Here is a 25,176-nt window from a genome sequence, read left to right as displayed (position 1 = left end):
TTCAAAGACATCTGGCACTGGGTGATGGTTTAGTGGTTCAGGGGGTTCAGTGTTACTGCTGGGTGGACAGTTGGATTGGATGATCTTAAAGGTCTCTTCCAACCTTGATGATTCTGTGATTCTGAGTAATCTCTGCAATAATAGTCCAGTGAAACTTAACTTGGAATATTGCCACTACAGCTGAAGTAAAAGCAGTCCTAAAATGAATAAAAACACTTAATACTTCAACTCTGGGCATGAGGAGAGTAGACTTCAGGCTGCTCAGGAAGCTAGTAAGTAAAGTGCCCATGGAAAATTATTTTATACATTCTGGGGTCCATCGTGCTGGTCACACTTTAAAGATCACCTCCCGAGGGCACAGGAGCAGGCAATTCCAAAGTGTTGCAAGTCAAGCAGATGAGGCAGAAGGCCAGCTTGGCTGAGCAGGGATCTGCTTTTGGAAATAAGGAGAAAAAGGAAGGTGTATGCCCAGTGGAAGCAAGGTCAAGTGACATGAGAAGAATACAGAGATGCAGCTTGCCACAGTAGGAAGAAAATTTTTGCAGCCAAAGCTCAATTGGAGTCGAAACTGTCAAAAATGTAGAGGATAGGAAAAGAGGGTTTTTTTCAAATATATTAACAGCAAAAGACAGTGTAGAAGCTACATCGGTCCATTACAGGGTGAGGATGGTCACCTCACAAACAGGGATAGAGACAAGGCAGAGATGTTTAATGCTGTCTTTGCCTCTGTCCAGCATGGATGGCAGACCAAGAGGATCCCAGTGCCCTGAGCTTCAAGACTATGACTGCGAGTTGACCCTGGACTTGTGTGGGATCTGGTGCTTGAGCTGGATCCCTGTAAATCTATGAGGCCTGATGGGATTCGTCCAAGAATCTCTGAGGAGCTAACTGATGTCACTGCAAAACCTCTCTCAGTGATTTTCAGGTGGTCTTGGGAATCTGGAGAGGTCCCAGCTGACTGGTCCCAATTTTCAAGAATGGCAAGAAGGAGGACCCTGGAACTACAGGCTTGTCAGTCTCACTTCAGTATGGAGATTATTCTGGGCAGTATTGAAAAACACCTGGAGGACAATGCAGTCATTGGTCACAGCCAGCACAGCTTCGTGAGGGGAAGTCCTGCTTGTCAAACCTGATTTCCTTCTATGACAAGGTAGCCTCCTTGATTTAGGAAGTCCATTAGATGTAATATTTTCAGACTTCAGCAAAGCTTTTGATACTTTTCAGTAACAAAACTTTCAGTAGTAGGATACTACTCTCACAGTACCCTTCTGGACAAAATGTCCAGCACACAACTGGGTAACTGTGTTACGTGATGGGTGAGCAACTGGCTCACAGGTTGGGCACAGAGAGTTATAGTGAATGGAGTAACAACATCAGACCAGCATTCAGTCATTAGAGGGGTTCTACAGGGCTCTGTCTTGGGTCCCGTGCTGTTCGACATCTTCATTAATGATGTCAACACAGGACTTGAAGGAATAATAAGTAAGTTTGCCAATGACACTGAACTGGGAGGAGCTGTTAATTCCCTGCCCTGCAGAGAGACCTTGACAAATTAGAGGACTGGGCAGTCATGAACTATATGAAGTTTAACAAGGGAAAGTGCTGGATTCTGCACCTGGGATAGGGCAACTCAGGATGTGTGTATAGACTGGAGAACGAGAGGCTGGAGAGCAGCTCTGCAGAAAGGGACCTGGGGGTCCTGGTCGATGGCAAGTTGAATATGAGTCAGCAGTGCCCTGGCAGCCAGGAGGACCAAACCTGTCCTGGGGGGCATCAGGCAAAGCATCGCCAGCCAGTCTGCTCTGCTCTGCACTGGGGCGGCCTCACCTTGAACATTGTGTGCAGTTTGGGGCACCACAATATAAGAAAGATATTGAGCTATTAGAGAGCATCCAAAGGAGGACAATGAAGATGGTGAAGGGCCTTGAAGGGAAGCTGTATGAGGAGTGGCTGAGGTCACTTGGTGTGTTCAGCCTGAAGAAGAGGAGACTGAGGGGAGACCTCATTCTGGTCTTCAAGATCCTCACAAGGGGAGGTGAAGGGGCAAGTAGCGATCTCTTCACTCTTGTGACCAGTGACAGGACCTGAGGGATTGGCCTGAAGTTGCATCAGGGCAGGTTTAGTTTTACATCAAGAAAAAGATTCGTCACCCAGAGGGTGTTTGGACACTGGAACAGGCTTCCCAAGGATGTGGTCACAGTATCAAGCCTGGCAGAGTTCAAGAAGCATTTTGACAGTGGTCTCAGGCACATGGTGTGACTCTTGGGGTGTCCTATGCAGTGCCAGGAGTTGGACACAGTGATCCTGATGGGTCCCTTCCAACTCAGCATTTTCTGTGATTCTATGATTCTGCTTCTTCTGTGCCATTAAACACATACATAGCCGTCAGATGACAGAGTGTCCAGGTGACTAATTCTATTCTGTGCATTTAGCAAAGAAAATAAGAGTATGACTTTTCATTTCTCACAAGATCCTGTTCAGGCTGGTGGGAAGTGGAGAAATCTCCGGCCCCAGCCCTGACAGAGCCAGTTCTGGCCTCAGACCAAGATACTCAGGACTTCACCCCGTCAGGCCATAAAAGCCCCAAGGATGGCATCAACCCAACCGCTCTGGACCACGTCCCCACCATTGGGCTGCCCTCACAGCTTCAGCCTGAGCTCCTCATGTTTCCACTTGTGCTGCTGTCTCACCCTCACACCACGCACCACTGTGAACGGCCCACCTGCATCTCCTTTGTCTCTCCTGTTGGTGCCTGATTGCTGTTTGGTGCCTCCAGAGCCACCACTCCCCCCTGGCTGAACCAGCCCCAGTTGCACAGCCTCTCAGTGATCCTCTGCTGAACTCAGTTGTGTTTGTCAACTCCTTTACTGTATTCTAAAATACAGTATAACTGTGGAGCAGAGCACAGCATGCCATTAAGTTATCTTTATTGCCCATGTCTGATATCAGGACATGTCAAAATAAACCAGTGACAGGACTTGTAAATAAAATACAGAATTTTAACAGAAAGGCAGAGGTAGAAACTACATCTATTAAACACATCCCCATTTGTCCTGCCTCCAATAACCCTTCCTTTCACTTTATAAAATGAAGAGTTATTTTAAATATTGAAACCCTGCAGAAGACTGAAGACTAATACTTCTAGAAAAATCCGAGTTTTTCCATTGACAAGTTTGAAAAGTAGTTTTTCAGGACTTTGCTACAACATGCTCAGTTGTGTTCCTTCCAGTGTACATTCTGCAATCAAGCCCTCACAGGTAGTTGATTTATTAGTGGCTCAGCTGATTTCATGTAAGTTAAATTAAGTTTTTGAAATACTGATTATTCTTATGAGACAAGAAGTAATTATTTTAGATGAGTGATTTATGTTAAACTTCCCAGAGGAAGCCATGGTAAAAATTTCCTAAAAAGTTCATAAGTAGGGCAGCTATGATATTCATGATAATTTGGGAACTTTAAAGTGCTATGTTTGTTTCCTTTTACTGTTTTTTCTAAATGTGATCCAGCCCTTCCTCCCTTCTTTTAAGTTCTCTCTTCCCACTGATAAAATAAAAGTTATTTGGATACAGACTCTCTTTCATTCTCAAAGAGTATTTACTCAAAGTATTTGCCTCAGGATAGTTGGAATGTGGGACTAAAGGGAAGTCAACTAGTCCATCATACTACTTTGAAGTGCAATCAAATATATTTAGATTCTTGCTCATGTCTTATCTATTCTCTGATATCTCTCTGTTTTTGTATTCTCCCTGTAGTCTGCTTCCATGCTTAACAGTCTACAATGTCTTTTTATGTCAGTCTGTTATGGATTTGAAGGCTGTTTTTGTGCCCTGTAAATACTTTTGTCTTCTAAACCAGAAAAATTTTATTTCTTACACTTTTTCCCTAGGTTGTGTTTTCTTAATTTTCTCAATTTTTTCCATTAAATTCTTTGCAACTTATGTACTTCTTCCAGTTAAAGCCTTGCAAGCATCATTATCTCTTCTATCTTACCAATAACACAGAATATTTAGTACTTTTAATGCAAGGTTGCATTTGGGATTCTTACTCATTTTGAAGGCCACCGCAGCCATAGGTCTTCTACTATTCATCAATCCTTCTTCATTTTATGTGGATGTATTTTGGTTTTTACTTCTGATATTTAATACTGTATTTCTCTCTACTGTTTTCTATCACTTATGTACCTTTCCCCATTTATCAGGTTTATTTATTTATCTGATTCCAGCCCTGCTCTGTAGAGTACCTGCAAATCTTTAGCTCAAAACTCTATTCAGGTACCCATGCTTTCACATCTGACTTGTTTACTGAAAATACTGAACACTACTTCCCCAAGCTAAACATCTGTGAGGTGATGCCTCTTCCTGTTTGGCAATTTAATTTAGACCATAGTTTCCCTAATTCACTTAGCATGGCCCTGTGGGACTGTACTGAAGACCTGTATAGTCGAAATGCAACTTCAGCATCAAAATAATATGATAATGGTTACTGCTTTAGTTTGCTTGTAAACTACCTACTTTCTTCCTTAGTTTCAAACATTCCTACCCAAAACTTCTGTTGTTTTGTAAATCCTACTAATAGGGAATTTGGCTAAAATAAAACACTTCCATGTGTCCAGAAATGCTGTCTGAGGTCCAATGTAGTCACACCACTACACTGTGTTCTCAATAGCTTCTGTTTTTGTGTTTCAGGAGATGGAGGGAAGGATAGGATAATGTTGACTTTTCTGGTTTAGTACTAGTCTGGCTTTCTCTTTCTTTTCTCTGTTGGAGTTGATCTAAAGTAACTAAAAATCCAGCTGATAGGATGAGAGTGGCTCCTGCCATGTAGAAGCCTGCTCTGTAGTCTCCAGCCATGTCCACAATCAGACCTAGAGAGAAACAAGTGACAGAAATGTGATTGATGGAAAACAGGCTAATGTGAATTAGCTCAACAGTGTGAACATATCCTGGGGACCCCTGGTGGTCTAGTAGTTAGGATGCAGCACTCTCACTGCCGCAGCCCAGGTTCGATTCCCGGTCAGGGAAACTCCCCCGGGCAGATGGAGCTCGTTCAGCCCTGTAAGGCCATCCATCTAAGAGAAGGTCACTCTAAACAAACCTACGTCCTGAGGACCTCACTGCCACCGTCCAAGCTCGCTCGGCCCCGGCAGATGAACCTTAGGATTAAAGGGTGGGCTCAGCTCAGCGCACACTGTGTCTCACCTAAAAAATCCACTGCGCAGGCTCGAAGGGTAAAGACCTTTCCCAAATCTTCGTTCGCGAAGACTGGCCATACATACAGTGAACATATCCTCTCACAAAGTCAGTGTGCTGGCTACGTACCTGTCTTGCAGCTTTCTACATCATGAGCACATGTAACATCGCTCTATTATAGCATTTTAAAATTTGAAACACAATTCACATCCCATTGCTTTGTATGTTGCTACTGAAACAATATGATACACAGTTTGAAGCACTTTCCAACCTAAAATGTGGCAGACAGTGAAGATACTGGCAGAAAAAACCCCAGACAACGCAGCTGTGTATCTGAATAGCCCCATGTTCTGTGATGTAGCTGTCATCAGTTGCTGTAATTTGGACCATAACTGTACAGCACAAGAGAATTTAAAGGAAAGGAGATTCGTCTGTGGGAGGCATAGTTGGTTGAATTTGTCTGATGTATAATGGGTTTCCATTTCGTCATTTTACAAGGAGTCACAGATGTTAACAAAAAGACCTTGGTTTTCAAGAAGCTTTAAATCAACCAAAATACATAATGCCATTTTGTTCTGTACTGAGAAATCACTAGTATAGTAGTAGTAGTAGTAGTACTGCAGCAGTATATCAGCTGCTCTGTGGGTGTGATGGCATATTCCTTTGTGGACTGATGAAAACTGCTTGCTTGTGGAAGGCTTGTTCACATTTAGCGTAGTCTCTAGCCCACCCTCTAACCTGACATCAGCCCTGTGTAGTCAAAGGAACTCTGAATTTAAATCTTTTAGATTTTACTCTCAGAGTGGGAGAGGAGAGCTTGAGAAGCACTTAGGGTTCCCTGCTCTTCCATACTTTCTTTGTAGATTACTATATGTACACAAATGGTATTACTACATATAGTAATTGTAGATTACTGTATCTACACAAACTGGTCCCCAGATAATCAGTGCTACTGACCAGCCACTGGTCAGTATAAATGTCTTGCTACCTTTGTATTATTTTCAGATCTTTCCAACACACTTTTGACACTGTTCTGTCTCAAACTCTCTATAGATCTTCCTGGTTCCTGTATCTTCAAAAGTGAATTAAAATGTTCCAGTATTCAGTCTGACCCATTTGCAATCTATTAGTGATGCCATTACCACAGAAGTCACTGTCGTGCATGAGCAGTGGTCTTTGAATGAGGACTCTGTGTGCATTTACTAGTCACATTGGTCATTTTTCTGCCATATCACTTTGTAAAGCCCCTACAGCTTGCAGTTCATTTGCTGTGCATTTTTCCAAGATGATTATGCTTTGTTGCCAGTCCATAAATCTATGTGCTGTCTCATTGTCTGCTCTCTCTTCCCACTGTTCTTATGTGCTGCCTCACCCATTTATTATATTGGTTGTCTCAAATGCTGTCTAAAAACAGCAGGCATCTCTGTGAATATTTCCTTGAGGTTTGCATAGCCTAATGTTCAATTGGAACTTCTATAGGAAGCCTTCCAACAATACCAGCATCTGTGCAACATCGCTAGTCTCAAATTTCAGTTTCTTCTCTGAAAGTATGGGTCTGCTGCTTGTCCTAACGGCACACTTTCATAGCAAGAGAGTGGGAGGCCATCAAGTGGCATTCTGTGGGAAGCAGGAACACCACCATATGAACCCTGCCATTCATCCCTGCTTTCATGTTGAACAGGTATCTCTAAAATCACAGAGAAGAGAGGGAACAGTGTATTTTCGAGAGGATTTAAACCAACCATTTGTTTTTTATATACTTCTTGGCTTACATACGCCTGAGGTAAGAAAGGGGGAAATTCGGGTGCAGATCCAGATCTTTTCAGTTTGGGTTACTGCTCCCCTTTCTTCTTGTAAATTTTGTAAAATGTGTTTGGCAGAGTATCATCTTAACTTACCTGCAAGAGGGGGCCCCACAAAACCTCCAGAGCTTCGAATGAGCATGAAAAGCCCTAAAGCACTGTCAAATTCTGGCATGCCTACAACATCTGCCAGCACTGTAATGTGAATGGCAACTGTCGTACCAAAGAAGAATCCATAGAAGCCAGTGAATATTGCCAAGGAAACATAATTGTTAGCCAGTGGCAACAGCATCAGGGAAGTACTGATCAGTGTAATTGTCATCACCAGCAAATGAATGGTTTTGGTAACATGGAGATTGGCATACCAGCCACACAGCAGTCTGCCTGCAAAGTCCACCATAGCCAAAATGGATAGGAGTGATGCAGTCCATGATTCATCTATTCCCAGGCTGTAGCTAAATGGAACTAAAAATAACGGAGGAACAAAAAAACTCATAGCAGCTAATATGCCAAAAATGGCATAAAGTACAAACTCTGGTCGCTTCAGAAGCATCCAATTGAAGGTTTTGTGTGTGATAGGAGACTTAGCTTCTTTGTCTATCCTGGATGCACTCTTGCCAGGTGGTGTTTGAGTTTCAGAATGGTGAGCCTCAAGGGGGCAGCTGCTTGCCAGGGGTCGCATCAGTGCTCCACCGATACAAATGTTGAGTTGGATGCCACCTATGATCAAGAGGGCACCTTTCCATCCATATTGACTAATCAACCACTGGAAAAATGGCCCAAATGTGAATGCAAAGGCACATTCTCCAGCACTGGCTATAGCATTGGCCAAAGCCCTTTTCTTGGAGAAATAATGGCTAACAATGCTAATGGCTGGTGTCCATGAAAAGGAAATGCCAAGACCTGAAAAACAATAGAAATAGCACAGGTTAGACACTATTGAGTATTTTGCGAAGGAAATTAAAGCAGTCAGTGTTCCTCTATTTGCAAAGTTAAAAAGTGTAGAAGGAAAACATTTTTGTTCCTAGCAGCAGCATGAGCTTAGCTGCACTACCTGTAGGAGTAAATTTGTCACATATTCTGTAAGAGTAAGTCGTATATATTCAAGCAAAAAAGTAGGATCATGAAGTTCTTACTTATAATAAATAAATAAATAAATAAATAAATAAATAAATAAATAAATAAATAAATAAATAAAAGAAGTTGGTTTGACAGCTTTGGCACTGCGTGAGAAATCACACGGTCATGTAGTGGAAGCTAGACAGATCTGAGTGTCTATGCTGTCTGAATTAAGGCTGGTACTAGATGAGTTAAGCTGAGCTGTGCTGAACTGTGCTCAGGGTAGCAAGTGAGGCAGGACATGAAGAAAGTTGGTGTATTACCTCTATCTGCTCTTCATTTTCTTGCCTGACTTCTTTGAGCAGACTTCAAACCTGCTCTAACTTAGAGTGATTTTAATGGCTCCCTAGATTATTTGGCAGCCCAGGACTGCCAAAGGGCTCGAATTCCAGACATTTTCCCAGGTATCCGGCATGGAATTTGAAATGGTTTATTTTATTCCCTGCCAGCTTTGCTTCCTGTTCCAGGAAAATCTGCTAATTGTTGGAAGCAACTTTCTGGCCTGTTTTCACTGGGCTAAAGGAAAGGATTGAAATCAAGTGAAAGTCTGGGCCTCTGTTCAAAACATAAGATAATGTTATAGAAAGAACAAAATTTGGGATCTTTGTGTCCTTGTACTCCAGTACTCTTTATGAAGGTTCTTTAAACCTTCACAAGGCTCTTGTCTCCAAGTGAAAAACAAAACACTTTTCATTTTCTGCTTGTATATAATTTGCAGGTGCAAATTACTAGCATCTAATTATTTACCTTCTTTGTCATTGCAGGTTTCCTGCACAAATTCTTATTTCCAGAGTGGGAAAGGAGGGAAGACACCTTTTAAGAGCAGTGTTGGTTCTAGCTGCTCATGAAATCAAAATATACATCAGATTTCAAAACTCTTACCACTAGCACCCTCAGATAAGGGCTCTGAGTTGCTGCTCAGAGCATAAAACCATAAAGTCATACCTTGTAGGAAGCCAGTCGTTACATACATCCAGACCATGTTGAATCCAAAAAATCCCAGTGCCATTCCTGAAAAAGCCAGGAGTCCTCCAGTGATCACAACTGCCCGATGGGTGTATCGTGCACATAATGAACTGGCAACAGGGGCTGGATCAGTAGCAAAATTGGAGAAAGAAAAATAAATTAGGAACATTAAGCTGATTGACATGACCAAATAATTAAATAAATCAAATAAAGTACCCTTATAACTCTTGTCTCAAGCAGACTTAATTCTTCTGGATGGAGCAGGACATCAATTGCAATTTCAAACTTGGATCCTTACTGACAGGGAAATTACTGTCCCTGGTGCTCAGATTTTTAAATATATTCAAAATATGTAATCTTTTTTAAAGGGAAAGAGCCTTTCAGTGCCTTCCTTGCAGGACAGTTCTACTGGATTTCATGTAAGGATATACAAATAGCAACGTGACAGAAACTCGTGTACAATTTTAGCAGGAAGTGAAACCTCAATTTTATTATTGAGACTCTATTATTGATATGGTTGGCACGGAAACTTTCTGGAGGAAAATAACCTTTGTTAGTTTTGCAAAATCATATCTTTATGGAATTACAAAAGTTTATAAAGGACAAAAAAATCAGTGTTTATTTTCTGGTTATGCTTTTTACAGGAAATTTGCAGTTCATTTCTTAAATCTTTATTTTAGGGGTACAGTTTCAGCAGAGTGCAGGGACTGTTCAGCACGAGGGCAAAAATGCAGTAGGTACAGATCTGACAGGGCAGCAACTGCTTTATCTCTATTCACTATCTAGAAGCACCTGAAATGTCAGGGATATTTTTGTTTAATTAAGGATCAGTTATATTGCCTCGCTGTTTTTCCACCAGCATCACAGAGATGAGGTCAAGGCCGTAAGACTTCTTTAAATAGCCTTGGCCACTAGGGGACTCCCAAGTACCACCTGGCATCGGTCGGCTCCCTTCAATACATTAATGTTCTGGGAACTGGAATTCAGTTAATGAGGACCATGCTTGTAAGTTGAAATAAGTAGGAAGACAATGAAGAGAGGGCAGTCAGTAAGGAAGGTTTCATAGTAGTTTGTAGGGGCAGGTTGTTCTAGGCTCACCTGTATTAGGATTAGAATTAAGAGAATTTGGTGGCTAGGATGAGTGAAATAAATCTGGCAGAGTATAATGGCTGCAAAATGTGCAGGATGTACATTGTCTGATAGCAGACAGACCTGGCAGAAGTTAAACAAACCCCAGATGTCTCATCAGAATTTACAGCAAAAATATGCTGATTTTATAAACATGTAAAAATTATACCAAAAATCCGTCATGGTCTCTAAGATGTAGTGGATGAGACATGATAAAGCAGATACAGTTGGAGAATCATACATTATGATGAGGAAAAAAAAAAAAGGAGAAAAGTAGACTCAAGATGACTTCCATGAAAGTGCTTTAAGACAAGAGAGATCTGCAGTTGGAGCAGAAATACTACCAAAATCCGATTTTTAAATAGTGAAAAAGGAGGATAGGCAGAAATTGAACATGGTAGAGGGAGAAGGAAAGAAGCTAACCGCAGAACTAGAAATGGGAAAAATAGCTAGATTCCACAATCTGAAAGGATAAAGAGTAACACACAGAAAACTTACAAGAAATGAAAAGGGATTATAATCGCAGTGCAACGAGAAAGGTGATGGGACGTGTACATCAGTACCAAGAGAAAGCCTGTGAATGTGATGGGGAGAACCCTTGCTCTGGTAAACTGAACAGCCTGTTGCAAGTGCAAACCCTGGGAGTAGAAGCGCATGCTCTCCTTCCATACAAGAACAGAGCTGATGTTGGAAGGATCCAGACAGGACAAAATAATAATTCAGTGATCATCCTTCATACTGAACCAAATGACACTGAAGGTTTCCCAGAAGAACACGATAAGAAAGACTAAGCCAGGCCCGGAAAGATGCTCAAAGAACTGGAGGTTCAGATGATCTTAAGCAGAAAGTCTTCTGGTCCCTGTAAATGAAGCAAAGGCAGGAGAAGATGAGGACAATTACATACTAACCTGAGACATTATAAACTGCTACACAGAGGGGTTTTGGAACATTTGGCCATCAAGCTGTATTCACTGAAAGAGGGTTGTTTTCATCTCAAAGGATGAAAAACAATTTCTGCTGAAAATTATAGCTGCCTTCTTGGAACTAGGCTGGTCTCAGACCTGGCTAGGCAAATACAGTTTTGCCTAGGTTTATATTTGATATTATTAATATGCTCTATTCCTTGATACATTCCTATATAATGTAAATATGTGTTAAAACCAAAACAAAACCTAACTAAACCAGGACTTTGAGTTCTTTTATCCTCTTACATCGTTTTTTTTTTCTCATTAAGTTTGTATGCCTGAATGACAAACTAGTATCACAGCAGGTCTGTGATAAGTCTAATTTGTAAACCAGATTGATCGATTTATTCATTTCTGTGGTCTATGAAGCAAGTTTTTCAATTTTTTTTTCAATTAATTATTTCTGTCACTGCAAAACAGGCATCAAGGATAGCAGTTTATGGAACTGATAAAATCTTTTCAACCCATGACTTGCTTCATCCTTTGACTTTGGGTTATTCTTTGATTCTTCTGAATACATTTCTTAAAGAAAGATCGGTTGTTCATGATGTTTGGAAGTACTGCAATTCCAAGTGGTAATACTGATAGGTGTGGACTGAGTAGGATGCATATAATTATATAGTGTCTATGCAATGAAATGTCTTCATAAACAAAATAATGATAGCATTTATTACGTAAGGATATTTACCTATTACAACCATATATCTGTATGAGAATATGCAGAGCAGACTTCACAAATTCTGTACATTTCAAGCCTGCACATGTTTAGAATCATCATCATCATGTGAAGGATCATGCAGTTTACAAGGGCGCAAAGGACTCTCTTAACAACCAAGCTGAGTCAAATGCAGTATGTTTTCTATTTTCCTCCTTCATTTGGTGAGATATGGTATTTGGCCTGTTCCCACAGCTCATTGCCTTTGACTGGGATAGTTCACTCTCTCTTCCCTACATTCTGCTTGCATGATCTTATCTTTCTTGTGCTCTGAGTGAACTTTTTTTTCTTTTTAACTCTGTGAGTTTTCTGTTAGATAAATGACTTGCAATCATTCTAAAGGGGTTAAAGGAGAGCCAGAACTGGCAATACATGCAAAGAAGGGGGATCTTGGCAAAGACAGAAAGGAGAAGTGTGAGAAGGCAGGACTGAGAATCATCATTTTGGTAGCAGATGGTTTATCTGATAGACAGGGTTACAGTCCTTAAGTTTAAAAGTACTTTGAAAAAGTGACAGTCACTCTGAGATCAGTGAACTTGCACAAACTGGTTTAAGAGCTTGATTCAACAAGCTCTGTAGTTATTAGAATTATTTCCAATGAGTTTAACTCAAAGCCTGTAGCAAAATTGAATCATGAGTTCAGGAACATGAAGTTCTTTATGGCAGTCAGATTCCTGTGTATCTAGAGTGTCATTATTAACCAATTCCATATCTGAGGCAGCAAATGCTAATTTTCTGTAAGAAAATTTTCTGTATTTTCTGTAGAGACAGAAGAAGAAAGTCTTGTCCTTACATATTTTTGATTTGGGTTTTTCTTAAGGAAGCTTTTCAAACTTGTTTTATTAGTTAATACATTAAAATGAAATGCTAGGGAAGCACTTCGACCTACCTCCTAAATGAAAGATGGCAATAGTTACTGATGTGATCCAGGAAGTGGTGCTTGCAAGTCCATCAAAGTGCTGCTGGATTTCAACAAAGAACAGACCAAAAGTCTTGAGAACAGCAACAGTGAGGCCCATCACCATGAAGGCTGACACTACCACAACCCATCCATAGCCACCATCTGGTGGATTGCTGTCTTCAGCCTGCATCTTTTTTAATTCTCAGATCTTCTCTGGGCTTTGGGTTGGCTTTTGATTTTTTTTTCCTGCAGTGGTAGTGATGGTGATGAGGATTTTTAACAGATCTGCAAATTGGTAGAAGGCTCATTGTTAAAGAAATGAATTAAAGTATTCTAGGAATGGCTTACAGAGATTAATTACCAAATTAAAATACAATATGCATTACAGCAGTTTGACTGAAAACATTACCTGAGGAACTGATGCCCCAGGAGACAGAAGACTGAGTGAAGAAAGCAAAACAAAAGAAAACAAAAAGAAAGGAAAAGTATTCAGGTATGGAGTGCAGGAAAAAGAAAAAGAAGCATGCATATGTGAACATAAGAGAGAAGACTATGGGAAAAGATGCAGATATGCAAATTTTCAAACACAGGCCAGGGATCCTACCCTTTCTAGTAATTTCAAGAACCCTATCCCACCATTTTTCAGACCAGTATATCATAGTAAACAGAAAATAAAATGCCTCATAGGTTACCATACTTCCTAACATTCTCTGAGCATAGCAATCAATTTAATGAATTGTAAAGCCATCAAGGCAATTGTTTGTACCCATCAGCCTCTTGTCATAATTTTGTGTGTATAGATTAATCACTATTATATTTGCTAAGTTGCTTCTATGAGTGGTATTACTAGTGCAACAGAAGATGTTATAGAAAAAAAGAAAATATTCCCAAGCTGAAAAGGACAGGAAATCAGTCTGTTTCAATATTCTGGATATCCACATAAATGGAAATAAATGGAAGCTACTTCACTTATCTGGAAGTCTGAACCTAGTGGACTTTCCATTCCTGAGATGGCAACCTCTCAGAGAAATACTTCACCTCCCATTTGGCAAATATGAAAATGACATTTAAAACCAAAAGAATTCCCATTGAAGGTATTCACTATGGGATTCTATCAATCTTGACACTTTCCATTTTTTAGTCATTGCATAAGTTCCAGGAATACTGCAAACCTGTTTTTTATTGTTTGTGCTTTGTCACTAAAAATCCCATGTGAATTTGCAACTTTAACATGGGAATGTATAAGCTTAAAAATTCTTGCTGTTGTAAGCAAATCTCTAACTCAGAACCATTATAATATTATCTCAGTAATTCCAGTGACAACTGGTCTTCTCCCCGTGTAAAAAGATGTGTGTGATCTCGGAAATGGTATTCAGCATGAAACTTGGTGTTACTCTGGTCTCTGAGGAGTAAATCAGGGAACCAGTATGAGGTATGGTACTGGACATCTGAGGACTACCTGTACACTGAAGCTTTGGAGCTTCCTGCCACATAAGACTGTGGATACTTGAACTTCACATGGAAATATTAGATAAATCTGTGCTGTACAAAACTATTGAGGATTAACAAATGTTTTAAAATGGCCCCTGACTCAGAAAGTGTCCAAGCTGCAGCTAGTCCAAATTCGGGAAGTATCACTTTATCCTTACTCTATTCTTAATCTTAAAGATCCACTTTTGGCCTGAACCAATATAGCTGTGACTAACTTAAAAGGAACGCTGTGTAAGAATTTTAGGGTCCTCAGCATTTTAGCATTTCTAAACATTATTTGCTCCTGCACTGCCAAGCATTTTTGCCAAAATGGGGTGCATGCTTCCTTTTGAAGGCATCTTAATAGGCAAGAACATCTTATTAAACACATCATCAAAGAAGTGTATTTCCCCTTAGAAATTTTGTGACAAACTTGGAGTAATCATATAGTGCATGGTGGGCACAGGATCTGGCTGAGGGAGGGAAACATTCAAACATTTTTCTGGTTTCTTCATGGACACTAAATTCTGAGCAGGCATATTGTACAAAATGCAGAAGACCAAAGACATGACACTCCTCTCTTGGAGGGAGAATGGGAGCTTGAGATAGCTGGATGTACTACCCTTAAAATTATCTTCCCTGTGTGCAGCTGGGGAAAATGAGTGTTAGGGAAATCCATACCAGTAGAAATTATTCAGTACAAAGCAGCAGTCACTAGTCCTGTGATTTGCTTCACTGAGGTATATGATCTCAAGAGGACCTAAATCACTTCAGCAGGGTGGGAGAAAGAATCCATCAGAGCCTTTCAGATGTCAGAAGCAAAATCATTCTGCTGACATGTCTGGACTAACATGTGGCACTGGACATAGTTAGCCAGACAGATTAATCAGTTGCACAACAACTCAGACAACATCCTGAAAAATCTTAGAACAGCCACAAGAGAGGGAGGACTGCCTTGTGGTTGAGGTCTATATGAAGGAAACTGGTTTTCATTCCCACAGTTTCTGGGTGACCTTAAGCAAGTTGTTTGATCTTGCTGTGCCTGTTTTCTCAGTTGGCAAATGCAGCTAATACTTCCAAAGGTCATATATTTTGTAAGGTTAAAACTGTTAATACTCATATTAGTACTCAGATACTATGAGAAAATACAGAATCTAGATCAAGCTGTAGCCATGTTTTCTGATATTGCTGGCTTCAAGTACCATGGTCATAATTTTGTTTGAGGCCTTGAAGAACATAAAAAAGATGCAAGACTTAAGCTAAATGAGCCTGCCTAGGCAGAGGGATACTGATATTTCTGCATTCTGCATGGGCATGCCTGGGCAAGGGATTATGATTTGTGCCACAAGACAGATAGGAGAAATCCTGCTACTTAGCAGGCAGCACCCAGGCTAAAACAGGCATGATAAAATCTACTACTTCCTGACACCACCCAGCACCCTTCACCTTCATTAGGCAAACTCTGCTCCAGGAGGAATATAAATCAGGCCCTACTGCTCACAAAACTTAGATGAACAGCATTCTTCCTTACAACAAATATATCTTTTATGTCACAGCTCAGAATTCAGCCCTCAGAGTCCCTTTTAATGATCACAGTGGTACCTGTAACTCCAAATGAAATTCCTGTTTCAGTTGCATGATTAATGTAGTTATCTCCAACAGCCCTATGGATTTGAAAGCAGTGCAGCTACATACTGTTGGGAAGGGTTGGAATACCTGAACAGGGTAGAAGAAAGTATAGATGTTGCAATGGGTGAACATGCTTCTGATACCATGCTTTGCTTTCTTCCTCCTTCACTTGCAAGAGAAAGTTTATTACAAGATGATGCAGTTCCAAAAAACGTAAGCTGAAAAAACCCACACAGGATTTCATTTTGCTCTTAGCTATTGAGTAATGGTAAAAAGTAAGGTTTTAGTATCTTCAGTTTCTCATCTTCTCCCTGAAACTAGTCTTTTAAAAGAAAGGAGAAAAAATCTGAAAGGAAAGTCCTCTTTCTGTTGTGCCAACACACAAGATTCCTCAAAGAATATAAAGCCATGTCTGGAAGAATCATCACTCTGTCTGGCATCCCACTGACTCCTACCTCCAAGATTTCTCATGGCAGCTGGAGTGGATGCCCTGTGAGACAGGGGCTTCAGTCAGGAAAGCCACAATGCTGTCATCTGTGCTTCCTGTGTTCATCAGCAGGAGCAGACAGCTCTGCTAGTAGTATCATTATCCTTACAGCAAAATTTGCCAGCAAGAACACACAGGTAGGAGTGCAACCTTTATCTTTGCAGCTGAATAGCTAGAGAGGCACTTTCTGAGACACTGCAGGTGTTCCTGTATTCATGCTCTACAAGTTCTCCAAGCTGCTTCTGCTTTTATTCAAGTCATTGACTCAAAAGGCTTATCAAACAATAATAAAAATAAATTATAAAACTCTTATCTGACTGCTTGCATTTGAGGGTGCCATATAAACTTGTGAAGACTGATACTTGTTCTACCTGGTTGTGTTGTTCCATGTTCTAATTCACTTTTTACAAAAGAGCAAATGAGTTGAATACATTTGCTGCACACTGCAGAACAACTGAGCGGTGGAATCAAGAAAAGACGGTTGTTGGTATGAATCCCAATCTTCTTGTTTTCATGCAATTCATATATAAAACTCCCCAGACAACTGTATTCACTCTCTCTTAGAGGCTGAGTGGACTCATTGTGAGCTGATGATACTTTACAGAAACAGGTTCCCCAGGAAGACAAAAAAGGCAAGTATTAAGTTTTTCCACACTTAGATAAAGAAATGTGATTCGTAAGTGGAGGTTTGATTTGAGTTTCCAGTACAAGTATAGTACTTTACCTTTGATTCAGACTTAACAAAAAAAAGAGAAAAGCAAGAAAAACATACCTGATGTACACAGAGGTACAACTACTTTTTACCAAAAGTTGCTACCTTGAAACAGGAATTACATAAAACTAAATATAAAGTGGATCTTTAATAAATTGTCAGCAGATTAACAAATATAATCTTGTCTTAATTGTTGTATTAGAAGAAAGAAATAAGGAAGTCAATTGTAAATTATGCTGAAACTTCCTCCACACGTGCCTTTATACACTAGCAAGAAACAGGTACTTACTGTGTTTGTCACACTCAGATACCTTATGGTCTTCATAACACTCAGATTGGCTCTGCTGATGCTCACTGGCCACTACAGCTTGATATACAATAGAGCTGTGCTAGTTACTGCTCTTGAGATACAAGTTCAGGAGGAACTCTTAATTAAATTCTCCTTTCTAACTTCGTAACATCATAACAACATTTTAGAAGGAGTCAGTCTAATAAATATGATGTGTAACACAGTTTATTGACAGAGCATATCGGGGGGAAAAGAGGGCCTGAATACTCTGAGCAATCAGTTTGAAGCAACAAAAATCAAATATAGTATCAAGAAATTACCTTATTCAGGCAACCAAGGCTTGTAGGGTATATGAAGTTCTTCTTTCACCTTCCTTCACCTTCCAGTTGTATGTAAGTTCTTGAGTTGCACTGCAAACCACAAGGTCATCTTTCTCATCTGAACAACCATCGGGCTATCTGAATAAACCGATCTGTCTCATTCAGGATGTGTAAACCATCAGATTTTATACAAATCCCCTCCTCCTCTCCTCAAAAGTCATTTGACTCCACCTACACTCAGAAAAACAAAGTTCTGTCCTGAGTAGAGATCAGAGAAATAAAAATCTGGAGTGGATGGAGGAAACAAGAGGAGGAAGGCAAATTTTGTAATATATCTGCACTGTATTTGTACTAGCCTTGGACTACTGTCCACAGTTTTTATTGAACTCAACTATTTGACCAACTCGAAAGTTCAGATGTGTCATCTGACTTCAAACTCCCTGTTGTTCTGTGGCATTTACTGCCAATGTTTATTTAAATTTGAAATTCATTTGTGGCTTCTCTATGGTTGTGCTGTTGGGCAGATGTTGGCTTCAGCTAAGCATCACATACCCTGCAGCAACTACAGAAATTATAGGAAGATTGAATATGCTCTCCAGGACCCAAGCCTGATACATACACATTCAGAACCTTTCATCAAACCAGAGCAGTCCCTTTGCTGTGTAATTTAAGGGCCCACAATTCCTTATATACTGCTGGATCTTATAAACCTTTTCTCTCCCTGCTCTCACTGCTAGTTTATTGTAACTGATTCTGCTTCCCAGCAATTTGTCTTGCACTAAGGTTGTGGTGGCTATAGCCTGCTATTGTAGTAGTTGCAGGGGAGCATGGTGGGTTGTTGCAGTAGCTTCTTTGTTTTTGCAATCTTTTTATTTACATGTTTGTGTGCTTACTTCATGACTTGATCAGTAATCTGTGTAGTTAGTGTGTGCTAAGGGGAAGTATAAATATACAGTCAGTTGACCTGTGTAACTAAGAAGCAGATGTATTTCATATTTTTGGCATATTTGAAGTGGGAAGTCAGTAAGTTTGTGTGGAGTCAAAAGCAGGGAAAAGAAAAATTATGGGGTAGTTTTTGAAGTGTATTAAGTGCACACTGCTGATAGAAAAGCTGCTGCCACTCCTACTTCACCTTCCTGCTACCAGGTGGGCTTTCATGCAGCGAACCAGACTGGTGAACTGACCCTGCTGGTCACTACCCTGGGGCAGTTTCTCAGTGTGGAGAAACACATTGTGTGCTTTCACAATGCAGAAAGCAGAAAAATGTGGCCAGGAATGAAACTGGGCAGATAAGACTGCTTAATCCAGAGGAGAAATTCACCTGGCAGCTGTATACAAATAGTGTATCCATGTGTACGGTGAAGCTGTCAGCCTAAAAACTCTCCCTTATAGAAAAGGAAAGGCAGGTGATTCCAGTGGTGGTAATGAGGAACAGTAGTTGAATTGTGGATGTCCTTCATGACAAAGTGTCAGAGTAACTTTTCAGCATTACACCTCTCAGGTGTTCTTCCTTCCTCACACACTGGAGAGAGTTATGCGCTATGTCACCACACTGCATCTGTCTGAGCAACCTCTGAGTCTCTAAGCTGAAAGATGTCTTTATGCTGGATTTTCTTACATAAAAGAGTGTATATATATATATATATATATATATTCTGACACATATATACTGGACTGGGAGGTCAGGTCCTTTCACAGGCTTATTTTCCCTCCTAACTCTATAGGTCTGTGCTACCTTCCAGAGCCCCATGTAAAAAAAATAAACTGTAGCAATTGTATCTGCAGAGATGGATGACACTAGGCTATATTGTCCAGACAGATATGCATAGGACAGTGACCATGATACACTCTGATAAACAAGACTACATTTCTTACACAACTAGAGCTGTGAACCAGATGGAGTAAACAGCAATCCAGATGGATCATAGCAGAGCTGAAGCCTCTATGGATAACCTGGGCCCCAGTGTTGTACCACTCTCACTGCGATTTTTCCCCCTCGCAATATTCAAATTGAATTTTCCTTGCTGTAACTTATGACTTTGACCCTTTGTCATTTCCCTGTGCTACTTAATGGAAAGCAAAAGACTTACTATTAGAACAAAACTGGCAATGGTTTAAACAGAAGCTGACTATATGTGTGTTTTTGAAATGCCTTTTTCTCAATATTATCAAAACTGAAATAGTGATTGTGTTCTCTGCTGCTGTAAATTATTTCAGCTCCATGGATTTCAAAATTATTTCACCCCTGTCACCACCAGAGAATTTCTTGACTGATTTCCAACTGGAATAGGGCTGCTTTTGAAGAAGATACAATATATCTATTTATTGCCTGTTTATTATTATTATTGCAGTATATATAAAATATGGGAAATAAGTCTCTGAAGTGTAGTTCTTATTTAAATATACTGCACAAATGTAAAAAGCCAGTCTGGCACAAATACACACAAAAACCTGGCAGAGTCTCCTTGCAGTCATCTGTGCTCAAATGGAAGGACAAAGAGCTTATGAAACCATGCCTCCTGCATTCATCAGTCCTTGGTGGTGATCATGCTAGTCCGCCTACCTGGAACTATCAGCTCTTATCACATACATCCTTCTTTTTTTTTTTAATGACCAAAGCCTTCTGATAGCATTAATAAACAGATAGTAAGGCAAGATAAAATTTGACAGGTAACAGGATTTGTCAACTAAGAGAACATTGATTGAAATGACTGAAACAAAATTACCGGTTTGATGTAATATGGGTAGCCTGAACATGAATTGTCTGAGGACCGTGTGCAGGAGAGATAGAATGGGAAAGGATTGGGAAACTATTATGAAAAAATAAACAGGTTGACATTACTGCCAAGATAGCTGACATGGAATGCTAAACAAACTTGGGTAAGAAATGTAGGTCTGTGTAGAGGGACTTGAGGTCTTGTAGGAAAAAAAGAATTAATCTTGATGTGATTAGAAAAGGAGAACCAGGACGGTGATTCAGTTGCATAGTTAGGCTGATGAAGGAGGTGATTTCTTTGCTTGTGTTTTGTGGAAATACGATAGCTGGCAGTGATAGCTGGCAGATATCAGAGGGGCTAAAGAGCAGAAAGAGGTAGCAATCAAGCGAGTGATTAGGGTTTGGCAGAAGCTGTCAGACTGTAAAAAGTGAGATATTTAATAGATAAAGGAAGAATAAATGGCTTATATTTGGAATGGGTTCTGGTTATCCTATTATCAGTTTAACAAATTCTTATTAGTTTAAGATTGACTGGACCTTTCCAGGCTGAAGGCAAATGAAGAAAAAGCCTTCTGTCCTGAAATCCCAGTAAGGTGTGCTGATTGCCCCCCTGCCCCCTCTCCAGGCTAACATCAAACCCTGACCTCCGACCTCCATTTAATAACAAAGGGAATGCTGAGCCAGCACGGAAATGGGGTAGAGCATTCAGAAGAAAGAGGTGACACAGAACCTGAATTGGCTGAGAAGGCAGCGTATATCTATCTGAACAAAGTTTGTTAGTTTTGTTTTTCAACAAGAAATAATCAGTTCATATTTTCTGTGTAATTCTTGGTTGTGATTATAGCTCCCAGTACAAAATAACAAGGTCAGAAGGAGAGGGAGCACAGAAAATGAGTATTGCTAAACAGGGAAGAGGGAAAAGCACTGCTTAAGTTTATCAAAACAGCACGTCTGATGCAAACAGTCTCTCTGTGCCCTATCAATGTCGAATCTGTGGGTGGTTCTTCTTCCACTTCCTGTTCTGAAATGAGTGACCAGGGTTCAATCATTCTGCTTTAATTACAGGATGAAGGTGAAAATGCCCAATTCTTGGGTATGTCTGGAGTGTCAATGAGGCATTTCCTGTCCTTGTACCTTAGGTAAGAGATGGGTGTATTTGGCTAAATAAGCCCTAAATGTCCTGTGGTTGATGTCTGGGAAGGATTTTTATAAGGATTCAGCAGAGAGCACAGACATCAAGGGATAAAAGCTCATTAGACTCCCTGTGCTATTTTCTTAAACTAGATTACCACATGCAATGCCACAATATAGATGCCACATCGTGGAGTTAAGATAAAGTGAGGCAACAAAGTCTAAGAGGAAACGCAAACTTCCTTGATAGCATGAGTGTGCCTGCATAGAAGAGTTCTCTGAGCAAACAGCTGCTTGTATCTGAACTGAATACAGGCTATACGAAGGTGTCCTGTATTTTTATAACAGTGGATTCTTGCACTGAGGTCTTACAATATTCCTCCTGATTTCATTTGTAAGACTAGGATAGCGACAGATAATGAAGAGCACCTGTTGACTCAGAGCAATACTGAATACTTACCAAGTTTTCAAAGCAAACATTTCCAAGCTTGTAGTACACAGAATGAGAGCTGGGCCACAGTTAAAGGATGGGAACTGGACTGTTGGTAGTAATGACAAAAAAACCACCTTGAAGACGGGGTAGAAAATTGGTTCAATATGAGTTTCCAGTTACAACACTGTGGTTATAGGAGTGAAGTGACTGATGGGTACATGATTGAAGAGATGATAGATCTGTGCCTGAGGCAGGAGTGAAGATCTAGCTCCACTGTAGTAGGAAGGCTCAGATGCTCAGTGGTCCACCATCACCTTCAGTGCAGGGAAGCAAGATTTTCAAGGTGTTCATAGGAAAGGCTGATACACTACGCACTGGAAACTCAGGATGTAAAATCTGGTTTCTTCTCTTCACAGGGTTTCTTGCTTCCTGCTGAACTCAAATTTCACCAAGAGCTTGTCTGTTAGAGAGGCTATGGGCCACTGGATGGGTGGCTGGAACATGCTGCAGTGACAGAAAGATTCCAGAGAAAGCTGGAGAGTACTGTTGCTTCAAAACTGTGGCAGCATGCTTATGTTAAAGGAAATAAATAGCTCTACCTCCCTGCAGTGTAGCAATTATTTTACCTTTGTATTTGGCACTGGTGTAGACACTGGAATACTATATGTCATTTTGGTTTAGCAATGCAGAAGAGTTACAGAAAAACTAGAAATCATCAGAATGGTTACTAGGAGGATGAATGGACTGGAAAAGTAACAGTTTATAAAGTTCAGGCTTGAAGATGAATGTAACAGCAGTCTTGATCATGATATATTAATACCTACACCAGACCAGAAATCGTCTAACAAAGGGATTTTCAATTTACCAGTCAATGATGTAAGAGGATTCAATGGATGGAAAACTGAAGCTACAAAATTAGTACCACAAATAAGTCAAATTTGAATGAGAACAATTTGAATGAGAACAGTTTACAAATTATTTGGTGCATGCTTCATCACTGTTCATTTTTAATCAAAATTAAATGCTTTCTGAAGATATTGTTCTAGTTCTTACCCTAAATAGCTGATTGTGGTTTTAACATATAAACACATTTGTATTTTTCTGTTAAGCAAGAATGTTAACCTGCTATCGCTTAACTTGGTTTTGCTACTAAACTAGAAAACAAACCAGGCCCATAGTTCCTGTGGATGAGGAATTGCCTTTTTACTTTTTCAGCTTAAAACAAAGTTTACAAGTATAATTTATGCTCAGTGAACAAGGGATTTTCCTCTTTTGTGAGCTGACAAAATGAACCAGCTTGGATTGGAAGACATGAGGTTAAACATCAGTCTTTTTGACATAAAGTCAAACTGAATTTATGTTGAATAATTTGTTTGGAAATTAGATCCAATTATCTTAAATTGGTCATTCCAGACTAACAGAGCAATAAAGGGCACTGTGTTGATGTATTTGACCCTGATGTCCCAGTCATGTCAAAACATGTATGCACTATAATTCCAGCTTAATTCATATCACACAGTGCCCTCCCAAATGCTGTGCTCAGAACAGATGATAAAAGGGCTGTCGGTATTACAAACATCACAAGTCTTTCTGATCTAAAGCAGAAGATTACTTCTGAATTTTGAGTTGACAGAATATTAAAAGTTGTTTTGACCTGTAGAGTATGACTGTCACCAAAATCAGTTTAATCAGGTCTTTTTCTTAACTGAGGGGGGGTTTAATTTTCAAATGTTGCCCAAAGAATTAAAGGGAAAAGACCATTAAGAAAAGGACGGAATTATTCTACAGTTCCAATCCTCAAGTAAACACAGAACCAAAAGAAATAAATGATATGTAGCTCCTATTTTCTCAAGTTGTGCATTTTCCTTCAGATCAATAATGTAGGCATAGTCAAATTGATACAGAGCAACATGTGTTGCTGGAGAGCAAATGTCTCCGTATAAAGCTACTTACCTGAGTGTTTCAGGAGTGGTGGCTCCCAGTACATTAGCACTGATATGATACACGAAATCAAATATGAAAGTCCATATTTGATTCTTTGATTGCCTTCTCTATACAACTTCAAACCTAAGAAGAATTTCAAAGGAGAAATAGAGATCTACACTCAATATCAGGCCACTTCTTTTTTTAAAAATGTATGTTCTTATGTATATTAGTAATACTACTTTAACATCCTACATATTATTAGTATGACATTTTCAAAAGGGAGTTTCCATTCCATTACATTTGGGGGGGTTACATTTGACTTTTTTTTTTATTATTTGTGTTGCAAGCATTTTGCTGGAGTAATTATGTGCTTGTAGTTTTAAGAAAACATTTACAAAGAAATTTTTCATATCGGTTTCTAATGTCAAATCTACTTTTGAGAACCTAATCTGGAGGTATTGTCTGTTTGTGAAGAGAGAGATAACACAGGTAAGTGAAACAAAAGCAGAGAAGAAAAAAAACTGAACAAAAGAGAATAAACCAAATCTCAGCCTAGACATATGTTTTGGGATCATAGCATAATCTGGAGCTGTAAATCATAAATTGTCGGCAATAATCTTGTGTGTACTGAGGGTGCGTGAAGCAAATGAGAGAACTCACTAAGCCTGAGTATGGAAATTTACTAAAGCACCTGAGGTGTGCAAAGAGCATAGTCACCACATTTCAGTGTACCACTCTTTCAGACTTTTTCATTCCAAAGGGTATTGCAACTCCTGTGAGCTTTCATTTGGCAACACAGGGGCAGGCTAGAAAGCAGAAATGTTCAGTGTTTATCTGCATCACTGGATTTATTGGAACAGCCATTTCTCTGGATCGTGCCATTACATATTTCATAATTTCCTGATTATGTCACAGAGCAACAAGAAATAAGTATCTTTTAGAATATCTTCAGGAGTAGTGAAGTACGTTGCAAATCAGTACAATAAAGACAGGAAAAATGACCACTGAACAGCTCTGTTCCATCATTCAGAGGCAGTGTGAGAGCAGGTAGAAGTGTGCACCCCCGCAGAGTGTGGAGAGCCATGTGAGTGATGACCGTCTTTGTCACAGCTTGGGCCCCCATCCTCCCAGGTGCTGTCCTTGCCACTAGTTCACTGGAAGCAGCCATTAACTAGCACCTCCTGGAGCTATTGCCCTTCACCCCAGGCTACCTGAGCTCCATTCTGGGGAGTGCTATAGCTATGCAATGCCAAGGATACAATACAGTGGAGGGGGAAA

The 25,176-nt window shown here is 40.0% G+C and overlaps 1 protein-coding gene across 1 annotated transcript; it reads right to left on the bottom strand.

Annotated features, from left to right (window-relative positions):
* Positions 1-4,658: 4,658 nt before the first annotated feature.
* LOC116780225 (monocarboxylate transporter 13-like) lies at positions 4,659-13,066 on the bottom strand. The gene is made up of 4 exons (XM_032674839.1): positions 12,774-13,066; positions 9,056-9,199; positions 7,088-7,894; positions 4,659-4,864 (listed from the first exon to the last, which is right to left on the bottom strand). Exons 1-4 carry the CDS (start codon positions 12,973-12,975, stop codon positions 4,659-4,661), a joined length of 1,359 nt encoding a protein of 452 aa, XP_032530730.1. The 5' UTR covers positions 12,976-13,066.
* Positions 13,067-25,176: the final 12,110 nt, after the last annotated feature.

The sequence above is a fragment of the Chiroxiphia lanceolata genome, chromosome Z (assembly GCF_009829145.1).
Source record: "Chiroxiphia lanceolata isolate bChiLan1 chromosome Z, bChiLan1.pri, whole genome shotgun sequence".
In the NCBI taxonomy this organism is placed as follows: domain Eukaryota; kingdom Metazoa; phylum Chordata; class Aves; order Passeriformes; family Pipridae; genus Chiroxiphia; species Chiroxiphia lanceolata.
The sequence above is the reverse complement of the archived record's forward strand: the minus strand, read 5'-3'. Positions and strand labels throughout refer to the sequence as shown.

Excerpts from the sequence above, each read along its gene's own strand:
- LOC116780225 (XM_032674839.1), bottom strand. The coding sequence starts at position 12,975 with ATGCAGGCTGAAGACAGCAATCCACCAGATGGTGGCTATGGATGGGTT. Across the intron at positions 9,200-12,773 it reads TGCCATCTTTCATTTAGGAG|CCCCTGTTGCCAGTTCATTA; the intron begins GTAGGTCGAAGT and ends CTACTGATCCAG. Across the intron at positions 4,865-7,087 it reads TGTGGGGCCCCCTCTTGCAG|GTCTGATTGTGGACATGGCT; the intron begins GTAAGTTAAGAT and ends GTTTCTCTCTAG.